Raw genomic sequence first — 12,863 nt, 5'->3', positions numbered from 1 at the left:
GTCATCAATAGAGTGGGCATGATTGAGGAAAGAGAACAAGAGAGAAATGATACCAGACAGTAATTTAAATACACAAGAAAAGATAAGGAGCACTAATAAAGATATTTAGGTAGTTATTTTTTTTAAGTACAATTACAATTTTTTCCCTTTCTTAATTCATTTAAGAACATATAAAACACTTTCTATAAAATGTATTTTGAGGTCTACATATAGAAATGTAATATAATATAATAGAGTAATAATATAATAGAGTAATAATAGAACAAAAAAAGGAGGTGGTAATGAAGTTTTATTGGAGCAGGGAAATGACACCAGATGATAATTGAATCCATAGGAAGCAAAGAAGAGAACCAAACTTGATAAGAAGGTTGATATTTAAAATTTTAAATAATTAAACAACTTCTTTAGGAATGCCTGGGTGACTCAGTTGGTTAAGGATCCAACTCTTGATTTCAGCTCAGTTCATGATCTCACGGTTATGAGATCAAGCCTAGCCTCGGGCTCTGCTCAGTCAGGAGTATGCTGGAGATTCTCTCACACTCCCTCTGCCATGTGCCCCCAACCCCACACATGTGAGGACACATATTCTCTCTCAATAAATAAATCTTAAAAAAAAAACTTTTAAAAAACACATCGAAGAGCATAAATCAGTAATTATAAAAGGTTTATTGGGTTTATGACATGCATAGATGTAATATGTATAACAATAAGACAAAAAAGTAGGGAAGGATTAAGCTAAGTAGGAAGAAAGTTTCTATATCTTACTGATACTAAATCAGTATGATTCTGAAGTAGATTCTGTTAAGTAATGTGTATGTTGTAAGCCCTAGGGTAAACTTTAAGAAAGTCACTCAAAAATGTAGTTAAAAATCATTAAAGGAATTAAATGTTACACTAGAAAATACCTGCCTAATACAAAATAAGGCAGTTAAGGATTAGAGAACACTACAAAACACATGTAGAAAATAGTAAAAATAGCAGATGGAAGTCCTACTTATCATTTTGAATTAAATATATAAAAGAATTATATTCACTAATTAAAAGGCAGAGATTGACGGAATGGATAAAAACCACAATCCAACCCTATGCTGTCTATAAGATTCAAACACACTAAGTTGAAAGCATAAGGGTAGAAAAATTGATGCCATGCAAATAGTAACCAAAGAGAGGGGCTTCGGCTTCTAATATCAGAGAAAGTATACTTTGAGGCAAAAAATTGTTACAAGAGACAAAGTGGAACATTTTATAATGATAAATGGTCAATAGTCAAGAAAACATAACTGTTATAAAACATATGCAACTAATAATACAGCCCAATAATACAAGAAGCAAAAACTTAGAAAAAGGCAATTTTACAATAGTATGGGAGACTTCAGAACCTCAGTTTTAACAAGTAGCAGATTGTCTACTTAAACAGAAAACTTGAACAATACTGTCAGCCAACTAGACCTGACATCTGTGGGTTACTCTGCCCAACAACAGCAGAAAACACATTCTTCTCAACTGAACATGGAACATTTTTTAGGATACACCTTATGCTAGACCATAAAACAAACCTCAATAAATTTAAAAGGATTTCAATCATATTAATCTCAAACATGTTCTAGGACTGTAAGAAATCAGCTATAGGGGATCCTTGAGTGGCTCAGCGGTTTGGCGCCTGCCTTCAGCCCAGGGCATGATCCTGGAGTCCCGGGATCGAGTCCTGCGTCTAGCTCCCAGCATGGAGCCTGCTTCTCCCTCTGCCTGTGTCTCTGCCTCTCTCTCTCTCTCTCTCTCTCTCTCTCTCTCATAAATAAATAAAAATAAAATCTTTAGGACACTTCCAGGTGGGACCGAAGAGAGGCGGCTGGGCAGCCATGGCGTACAATGGCCTCACGGTGCCTCTCATCATGATAAGCGTGTTCTGGGGCTTTGTCGGCTTCTGCGTGCCCTGGTTTATCCCTAAGGGTCCCAACCGGGGAGTTATCATCACCATGTTGGTAACCTGTTCAGTTTGCTGCTATCTCTTTTGGCTGATTGCAATTCTGGCCCAACTCAACCCTCTCTTTGGACCACAGTTGAAAAATGAAACCATCTGGTACCTCAAGTATCATTGGCCTTGAGGAGGAAGACCTGCTCTCCAGCGCTCAGTCATTGAGGTCACGAAGAGAATTCCTCTAGATGCAAAATCAACTCCAAACCCAGACCGCCTTCTTTGACTTGCCTATTTTGGCCATCAGCTGCCTTAAACATTCACACCATATTTGAATATCTTATTCTACAATGCAGTATTTTTTCCTGTTGCCTTTTTTTTTTACATTTTGATGAATTATGTGCCTACTTAACCTAAACTGTGCTGACTCCATAAAATGTTTATGCACTCTTCTGAGATAGAGGGTGCTATTCTTCTGAGAAATACATTGCTCTCTCCTTGGAACCAGTGAATTTGAAGATGACTCCTGCCTGGTCACAACATGGGAATCAGCAAAGTGTTTAAAAACTGTCACAAGACAAGGCAGTCAGTAGGAGAGCATGTTCAGAGGGAATATCTGTCCCAACAGAATTACACCAAAGTATATTTTCAGGATGACTTTCTTATTTCTGCCATCTAATGGAATAAATTATTTTTCAGCTTTCTGTGGAAAAATTAAAAAAATTAAAACTAAAAAAAGAAATCAACTATAGAGGAAATTTTGGAAATTTACAAGTTATGTGAAAATGTAATTGAGTATCCAACTGGTCAGAGAAGAAAGTATAATAAATACTTTGAGATGAATCAAAATGAAGATACAACAGACCAAAACTATGGGATGCATCAAAACAGTAGCTAGTTGAAAATGTGTAGCTATAAATACCTATATCAAGGAAAGATCTCAAGGGCACCTGGATGGCTCAGTGGTTGAGCATCTGCCTTTGGCTCAGAGTCTTGGGATTGAGTCCCACATCAGGCTCCCCAGCAGGGAGCCTGCTTCTCCCTCTGCCTATATCTGTGCCTCTCTCTCTGTGTCTCTCATGAATAAATAAACTTAAAAATCTTAAAAAAAAAAACTCTCAAATTTAGTGGCTTAACCTTTCACCTTAATGCACTTGAAAAAAAGAACAAAACCTAAAGTAAACAGAAGAAAGTAAATAAAGATTAGAACGAAGTAAATGAAGGAGAACAGAAAGACAATAGAGAAATCAGTGAAACCAAAGGTTCTTTTTTTTTAAAAGGTCAGCAACTTGACAAGTCTTTAGCTAGATTGACTAAAATAAAAAAAAAAGAAACGACAAATTATTAAAATCAGGAATGAAAAGGGACATTACTAGCAAACTTATAGTAATTAAAATAAAAAACCTATAGGGGAATGCTATAAACAATTCTGTGCCAATAAATTAGGTAATTTAGGTTAAATAAACAAATTCTTAGAAAGACAAACTACCAAAACTGATTCAAGAAGAAATATAAATCTGAATAATAGACCTATAACAAGAAATTGAATTGGTGTTAAGAAAAATATACCCACAAAAAAAAAAAAAGAAAAGAAAAATATACCCACAAAGAAAAAACCCTGGACCCGGATGGCTTCATTGTGAATTCTACCAAATATTCAAAAGAAGAATTAATATCATTCTTTACAGACTTTTCCAAAAAAGTAGAAAAGATTGAAACCCTTCCCAACTCATTCCATCAGGCTAGTGTTATCCTGATACAAAAACTAGGAAAAACAATAAGAAAGTTAAGGATTAATATCTCCTATGAATATAGACGCAAAAATCCTCAACAAAATACTAATAAGCTAAATCCATAATGTATAGAGAAGGTTATACATCACGATCAAGTGAGATTTACCTCAGGAATGCAAGACTGATTTAACATTCAAAAATTATTATGTAATATATTCCATCAATAGAATTAAGATAAAAACCACATAATCATATCAAGATGCAGAAAAATAATTGTCAGAATTCAACGCCTCTTCACGATGAAAGCACTCAACAAAGTAGGAATAGGAAGAAACATGTTCAACTTGACAAGTCACCAACAGAAACACCTCACAGCTAACATACTTAAAAGGCAAAGAATGAGTGCTTTCTTCCTAAACTCAGAAAGAAGGCAAGAATGTCTGCTCTCGGGGCACCTGGTGGTTCAGTGGACGAGCGTCTGCCTTTGGCTCAGGTCATGATCCTGGGGTCCTGGGATTGTGTCCCACATCTGGGTTCCCATGGGGAGTCTACTTCTCCTTCCACTTGTGTCTCTGCCTCTCTCTGTGTGTTTCTCATTAATAGATAAATAAAATCTTTAAAAAAAAAAAAGTCTGCTTTCACCACCGCTTTGACATTGAACTTGGAGGTTTTTAGCCAGGACAGTTAGGAGGGAACAAAAGAAAATGAGCATCCAGATTGGAAAGGAAGAAGGAAAACCATCAATCTTTGTAGATGACATGATCTTATATGGAGTACCTTATAAGGAATCCACTAAAAACTATTATAAATGAGTTTGGCACTCAAAGGATTATTAGTTATAGGAATGACAAAGGATTATTAGTTATAGGAATGACATTATTAGTTATAGGGAATGTTTCCTTTTAAGTATCTTGCCTGATCTCTCCACAACTCCAAAGACAGTGCTTTATGAACTGACCTTATGTCTTTCCTGGTAAGGAATGAATTTAAGACCTTGATGTTTTCATGTAAACATTTCAATTTACAATTCAGTTGATTGGTTATGTTCTATCATTGTCCTTGAGTTTTCCCTATAGTAGGGACACCAAGTATTAGTAATCTATGTAAAATTTACTGAATTTACTGAAGATTTCATAGAGAAGAGAGAAATTCCTTATTAAATTTCTCTTTTCCACAAAATCCATGATGGGCACCCCATCCTTTTTTCACTTGGCCATTTCCCTATATAGGGCCCAGCTTTGATAGATCCTTTTTTTGTTTCTGGATCTTCTCTTGCTCTTAAGCAGTACCCTCCCAAATCCTTCCCCTTCTCTCTGCCCCCCAACCAAACTCATTACTTTCATATACGCAGCAAGTTAGCTTTCCCCCAGCTTGTGCAAACCTGCACACCCATCCCCAGATCCTCTGTAAATAAGCTCTTTTCTGTCACAGGGAAATAATGAGGAACCATAGTGAGGAACATTACATTCTACACAAATTAAATACACATGTATTATCTTGGGGAAATTATTTAACTATTTGGTGGCTCAATTTCCTCATGTGGAAAATAGGGATAATGGTAGCAATGTAGCAGAGTTGATGTGAGTTAATTATGTTAAGTTTAGAACAATGGCATACAGAAAGTACTTGGCAGATGGTAGCTATTATTATTCAATAGGTAAGAATTATTATTTTTAAAAATATTTATTTATTCATGAGAGACACAGAGAGAGAGAGAGGCAGGCAGAGACACCGGCAGAGGGAGAAGCAGGCTCCATGCAGGGAGCCCAATGTGGGACTCATCCAGGATTCCAGGATCATGCCCTGGGCCGAAGGCAGGCACTAAACCGCTGAGCCACCCAGGGATCCCAGGTAAGAATTATTAATGACAACAAAATTTTTATCAAATGACATTGTTCTAAACTTTACACCTGGGTGGCTTAGTTGGTTGAGCTTCTTGGTTTCGATTTAGGTTGTGATCTTATGGTCATGGGATCCAGCCCCATGTTGGGCTCTGCACTTGGCTTGAGTCTGCTTTGGATTCTCTCACTCTCTCTCCTACTCCCCCGAACCCTCTCAAGTAAAATATTTTTTTAAAAAGTCGTATCTAAAATAGTATTTTAATGACATTGCACAGCTGTCTATTGATAGCAATTAATCCTGTGTGAAAGCTCTGTCTGTATGATCTTATATGCCTCTTCTGCAAACAGCAAAGTTCAGTGGGAAGAGACACAAATTGATAGACCAAGTTGGAATCTTGTCATTTTGTCAGATTACAAACCGTGTAATCTAACACAAATTACATAACATACTTCAGTCTCCGTTAACTCACTTGTGAATTGGGAGTTGTGAATTGGGCATCTGTCAGTTAACCTAGGTGAGGCACACAGTAAATAAATAGGCAAAGAAGATAGATGATAAAGGAATGGCTGTTACTATCTTTGTTACTATCTTTGAGGTAAAAAATAATTTGCTTACAGATAATAGACATTCTGACCTAAATCATTACTTCAAATAATTCATTAAAAAATCTTTTTTCCTGGACACCGGGGTGGCTCAGCCAGTTAAGCACCTGCCTTTGGCTCAGGTCATGATCCCAGGGGCCCGGGGGCAAGCCCCACATTAAGTTCCTCACTGAGCAGACAGTCTGCTTCTCCCTCTGCCTCTCCTCCTGCTCATGCTATCTCTCTCTCTCAAAATAAATAAAATCTTAAAAAAAATTTCCCTGGTTTGTTTTCTGCCTTTTGACACTTAAACAATGTTTAACCTGCTGGATGCCTCAACACATGATAGGGGAACATAGACAAGAGATTTCTGCAGTGGGATATATTATTTCCTCTAGACTGTGAAAGTGGAGATTAGACTTTTTTTTTTTTAACATTTTATTTATTTATTTTGAGAGAGAGAGAGGTGAGACATAGGCAGAGGGAGAAGCAGGCTCCATGCAGGGAGCCTGATGTGGGGCTCAATCCCGGGACCCCGGGATCACGCCGTGAACCAAAGGCAGATGCTGAACTACTGGGCCACTCAGATGCCCTTGGAGATTGAGGACCAAAGGCCTGAGACATTAACTGGTCTGTGATCCTTCTAACAGAAAGCCTTAGAATTACTGCCTACCACCACCAGAGGGCGTGCGAAGACCACACAAGACTGAATTTGCCTCCGCCCCCCCCTCCCCCAGTGAAATCCAGCTCTGGTGTAGGACTGCACTATGTACCGGGGATCCTGAATCATGAATCCTGAGCTGTCTCTCTCTGGAGTCTCCCTTTAGATACTGTGGGGCCAGGAGATTCCAGACTGGGTGAATCCTCTCATCTACTGCAGCTACTGCATCCTCTTTGTGCAAGGCTGCCTCTCAAAGGACTGGCAGATGCCTTTAGCCCAGCCGAACCATATAAACCCTTTACTCCACAACAAGAACACACAACAAACCACAGAGGAGAATATCTTCCACATCTGGTGCTTTAAGGAGCTACCAGCCAGCGAGGCTCTTCTCTCTTCAGCTATTTCCTCTGTCTTCCTGCTTAGTGCTCAGCTTTCTCCTGTTTATTTATTTATTTCTTTTTCCCCACCTCCCTTTTCCTTGCCACCGCGGATTAACCACAAGAAACTAGGGCTCCAGAAAAAAACAAAATACTCCACCCCAAGAGTGCCAGAACTCATCAGCAATTCAGCAGTGTGGCAGGATACAAAATCAATGCCCAGAAATCAGTGGCATTTCTATACACTAACAATGAGACTGAAGAAAGAAATTAAGGAGTCAGTCCCATTTACCAATTGCACCCAAAAGCATAATATACCTAGGAATAAACCTAACCAAAGAGGTAAAGAATCTATACCCTAAAAACTACAGAACACTTCTGAAAGAAATTGAGGAAGACACAAAGAGATGGAAAAATATTCCATGCTCATGGATTGGCAGAATTAATATTGTGAAAATGTCAATGTTACCTAGGGCAATTTACACATTTAATGCAATCTGTATCAAAATACCGTGGACTTGGGACAGCCCGGGTGGCTCAGCGGTTTAGTGCAGCCTTTAGCCCAGGGCATGATCCTGGAGACCCAGAATCAAGTCCCATATCAGGCTCCATGCATGGAGCTTGCTTCTCCCTCTGACTATGTCTCTGCCTCTCTCTCTCTCTCTCTCATGAATAAATAAAAAAAATAAGTATTTAAAAATTACCATGGACTTTCTTCAGAGAGCTGGAACAAATAATCTTAAGATTTATGTGGAATCAGAAAAGACCCCAAATAGCCAGAGGAATATTAAAAAGAAAACCATAACTGGGGGGATCACAATGCCAGATTTCAGGTTGTACTACAAAGCTGTGGTCATCAAGACAGTGTGGTACTGGCACAAAAACATAGATCAATGGAACAGAATAGAGAATCCAGAAGTGGACCCTGAACTTTATGGTCAACTAATATTCAACAAAGCAGGAAAGACTATCCACTGGAAAAAGGACAGTCTCTTCAATACATGGTGCTGGGAAACTGGACATCCACATGCAGAAGAATGAAACTAGAGCATTCTCTTACACCATACACAAATATAAACTCAAAATGGATGAAAGATCTAAACGTGAGACAAGAATCCATCAAAATCCTAGAGGAGAACACAGGCAACACCCTTTTTGAACTTGGCCACAGCAACTTCTTGCAAGATACATCCATAAAGGCGAGGGAAACAAAAGCAAAAGTGAATTGTTTGGACTTCATCAAGATAAGAAGCTTCTGCACAGCCAAAGAAACAGTCAATAAAACTAAAAGACAACCTACAAAATGGGAGAAGATATTTGCAAATGACATTTCAGATAAAGGGCTAGTTTCCAAGATCTATAAAGAACTTATTAAACTCAACACCAAAGAAACAAACAATCCAATCATGAAATGGGCAAAAGACATGAACAGAAATCTCACAGAGGAAGACATAGACATGGCCACACACACATGAGAAAATGCTCCGCATCCCTTGCCATCAGGGAAATACAAATCAAAACCACAATGAGATACCACCTCACACCAGTGAGAATGGGGAACATTAACAAGGCAGGAAACCACAAATGTTGGAGAAGATGCAGAGAAAAGGGAATCCTCTTGCACTGTTGGTGGGAATGTGAACTGGTGCAGCCACTCTGGAAAACTGTGTGGAGGTTCCTCAAAGAGTTAAAAATAGACCTGCGCTACGACCCAGCAATTGCACTGCTGGGGATTTACCCCAAAGATACAGATGCAGTGAAACGCCGGGACACCTGCACCCCGATGTTTATAGCAGCAATGTCCCCAATAGCCAAACTGTGGAAGGAGCCTCAGTATCCATCGAAAGATGAATGGATAAAGAAGCTGTGGTCTATGTATACAATGGAATATTACTCAGCCACTAGAAATGACAAATACCCACCATTTGCTTCAACGTGGATGGAACTGGGGGTATTATGCTGAGTGAAATGAGTCAATGGGAGAAGGACAAACATTATATGGTCTCATTCATTTGGGGAATATAAAAAATAGTGAAAGGGAATAAAAGGGAAAGGAGAGAAAATGAGTGAAAATATCAGTGAGGGTGACAAAACATGAGAGACACCTAACTCTGGGAAACGAACAAAGGGTAGTGGAAAGGGAGGCAGGCAGGGGGTTGGGGTGACTGGGTGATGGGCACTGAGGGGGCACTTGACGGGCTGAGCACTGGGTGCTGTGCTATATGTTGGCAAATTGAACTCCAATAAAAAAATTAAAAAAATAAAAGAAACTAGGGCTCCTGAGCATCAGCTGCCTTTAGGCAGTAATAATCAGAGCTTCCTCCTGGTCCGTTGAACCTGCCGTTCCACAAACATACACACGCACACAAACACACACACACACACACACACACACACACACACACACACATGCGTATACACCGAGGTCCATCAGCTGATGCCCACAAGGTGAGGAACCTGAGTGATAAGGGACCACCTGGGACTGTGGCCCTGGAAGGTAGCTCTGAAGCCTGCCCTCAGCATAAGTTGCCAGGCTGTATTATATCACCAGGGGGCATGTTCACTCCTTTTCTGTGAAAGGTTGATGTCCTTGCAAATCACATTTTCCTTGACCTGGAAAGTCTCTTTTGGCAGAATCAAAGTTTTCCTCAGGCATTGGGAAAACAGGAAAAGAAACTCCAAATCCTACGCTGGACACTATATAAGGAAACATCCAACTTTCAGAAATCCCAGAAATCCTGGGTGAGCAGACTAAACATATTAGAGTATGACCCTTTTTAAGCACACAGGAAAAACATCTTTAAAAACCCTGGTAAAGGTGCCTACTGAGCAGTTCTTTGGACTTTACAATACTGTGAAGGCTCCATGGGCAGACTTCTGTCACCTATCTGCTTCCTTCCTTTTCCATTGAGGAAGGCAAGAAGCACCCAGTTGTCACCCCTTTCCCCCCTTTCCTTTGCTTCGCTCTGTTAATTGCTCTTACCATGATCTTTCTCTGAAGTTCTATATGTAAAGAAGAGAGGCCTATAGGTAGCCAAGTGCCAGTACATTCCATGTGCTCAGGCCACAGTTTCTGATGTAGCCCCAGAAAATAGTATCCCCTACTCTTCACTAGAAAAAAAAATCTAGGCTCTTCATCAGTTTACCCCAGCTAATAACCTCAGCTATCCTACAACTGATACAGGGTCTGCATTTATTCAATTGGCAGGGTTAGAGAATGTGAAATTGAGAAAGTGGATTAAAGATCACTCATCTTTGAATAAAATCCTTACTTTACAGAAGTGGAAGATGAGGCCAGAGAAAAAAGATGGCTTGCTTCAGGTCACACAGCTGGTTACTAGAAGATTCTGGGCTGAAATTTAGTTATCCTGACTACCAGTTAAAGAAATCCTCCCGTTAACTCTCAGTTTAAAGAGTTGGGTGGGAACTGTTATTTTTTTCTAAAGGTGATAAAGCCTGCATGTCTCCATTTTTGAATGTGGGTGAAGATACAAGCTCCTGAAAGTAGGTACAATGTTTTTGACATTTATAACAGTGCTAGGTGAACACATGCTAAAAAATGTTTATTGAATGAAGAATGTTCAACAGGCTCCTCTAGTGGGCAGAACAGAGCCATAAGCTTTAAAACCTTAGCTCACCTTCTTTGGCCCCCTCCAGCTTCTTTTTTCCCAACCAAGGAAGAAACTTGCCTTTGAACAAAGTATGCCACAAAACTCCTTCACAGCACCAACTTGATCAAGGCACCAGCATAGAAGACTTTTATTAAAATAATCTACATCATCATTAATTTAATGAACATTTATTAAGCATTTGCCATACACTAGGGACTTGTATAAATGCTGGATATTCAAACAGTAAGGTTCTCCTCTTTTCATGCTTGTTATATCTTTATATATGTTGATCCTTGAACAACACGGGTTTGAACTGTATGGGTCCACTTATATGTTGATTTTTTACAATATAGTACTGTAAATATTTTCTTATGCTTTTCTTAATTTTTTCTATTGTAAGAATACAGCACATAATACATATAGCATAGAAAATATGTATTAATTGACTTTATGTTACTGGTAACTCTTCCAGTTAACAGTAGACTACTAATAGTTAATTTTGGGGTGGTGGTGTAAAAAACTACATGCAGATTTTTGACTCCATGAGGTCAGCACCCCTAACCCCTGTGTTGTTCAAAGGTCAACTGTATAGTGAAGGCATTGACTTTATACATTAAAGATAATAGATGATGATAAGTGCTTTGTGATATGTATGAGTCACAGGGTTCTGTGGACAGATTGACTTAGCACCACCTGCAGAGTCTGGAGGCTTCATGAATCTGGTTTCCCTGGAGGTACATTTTGTACTTGTGAAAGTTCAGAGAATACTCAGGGGATGGTGTCTCCCTCTAGATGGAACATGGAGTGAATAGGATATAGAGGCAGGAAGGCAGCCTTTGACCTCAAAGTCATAGTGCAAAAGGCTTGAAATTGCATGTTAAGAAACTCAGAATGAACACTATAGGCAAGGGCAAGAGAATCCCACTGTCTTTTATATCTTTTGGTGAACTTCCAGCAATGTCAAAGATGGACTTGAAAATCACAGTGAAGTTTCTTTCCTCTCCTCCACCCTGTTTTTAACCCTGTAGTCTTGTGGACATGAATGTTATTGGAACAGCCTTAAGAACAGAAGGTCAGGACTTTCTCCTTTGGAGACTACTTAGGAGCTACTTTAATAGGTGGAAAGATAATAAGGGATTAAACCAGGCCCATTTCAGTGGCAAAAGAGAGGCAAGCACAGATGGGGAGGTTTCAGGGATAGCATGAGAAATGTTACTCTGTGTCACCTTCACTCCATACTATTATGTCATCTCAAATAGTACTACTTGATAGGTGAGGCTTCCTCTGACTCACCCCGGCAAATGGCACATGTGGCCCCTGTGCCCTAAACTACCAAATGCACAGGTTCATTTGTGTGCAGGTTGAACTGCCAGGTTTTGTTAATCTTTTCATCTCTGTGTTCTTTTTAGCCTTTCAATGACCCACAAAAAGATGTGCTCTGGGGGTGGTGGTGGTGGTTACTGAATGAGTAGAAAATAGATATTCATAAATGACTGGATTACAGCCCGCCTGGCAGCAAAAGCACTACCATTAAAGGTCCAATGGTAACAAGATACTACACTGATTACCATTCGACCTAACCACTCATAGCACTTAATTTTTTGTTTGTTTTTTTAAAAAGATTTTTTACATTTATTTATTCATGAGAGAGAGAGAGAGAGAGACAGAGAGAGGAGGGAGAAGCTCTCTCATCGGCTCCATGCAGGGAGCCCGATGCAGGACTCGATCCTGGGTCTCCAGGATCACGCCCTGGACTGAAGGCGGCGCTAAACCGCTGAGCCACCCAGGGATCCCCCCATTTTTTTTATTTTTTTTATTTTTATTAAGCTGGCAAGCCCCGCATCCCACAAGTAGCCACAGAGCCTAGTGTGTATTTTTTCCTTAGCTGCTCTTAACCAGCGGCTATGTGCAAGGGAGTGTTCTAGGAAGACATTAGCCGAGAACATGGGAGGTATCGGTTTCACATCAGTTTGAAGGTGACAGCGAACCCAACGCAGGTCTCTAAACGCGCCGTTGCTGGCCCTGGCGCCGGAGCCAAAGCGTGGACGCCTGGATTTCCGGGCGGAGGCGCGGGTCGGCGGCGACCCCTCTGGCCTGGCGGACCTGTGTCGGGGGAGGACCGCGGACCCGGCCGCGGGGCAGG

At 40.0% G+C, this 12,863-nt stretch overlaps 1 protein-coding gene across 1 annotated transcript; it reads left to right on the top strand.

Annotated features, from left to right (window-relative positions):
* Nucleotides 1-1,825: 1,825 nt before the first annotated feature.
* On the top strand, nucleotides 1,826-4,278 carry LOC112658021 (V-type proton ATPase subunit e 1-like). The gene has a single exon (XM_035719474.2). The coding sequence runs from the start codon at nucleotides 1,860-1,862 to the stop codon at nucleotides 2,103-2,105; it is 246 nt and encodes an 81-aa protein (XP_035575367.1). The 5' UTR covers nucleotides 1,826-1,859; the 3' UTR covers nucleotides 2,106-4,278.
* The last annotated feature ends 8,585 nt before the right edge of the window (nucleotides 4,279-12,863 follow it).

The sequence above is a fragment of the Canis lupus genome, chromosome 8 (assembly GCF_003254725.2).
Source record: "Canis lupus dingo isolate Sandy chromosome 8, ASM325472v2, whole genome shotgun sequence".
NCBI classification, from domain to species: domain Eukaryota; kingdom Metazoa; phylum Chordata; class Mammalia; order Carnivora; family Canidae; genus Canis; species Canis lupus.
Note: the sequence above shows the minus strand (reverse complement) of the source record. Positions and strands in the feature narration are given on the sequence as shown.

Bases quoted from the DNA above. Each gene is read 5' to 3' on its own strand.
- LOC112658021 (XM_035719474.2), top strand. From the start codon at position 1,860: ATGGCGTACAATGGCCTCACGGTGCCTCTCATCATGATAAGCGTGTTC.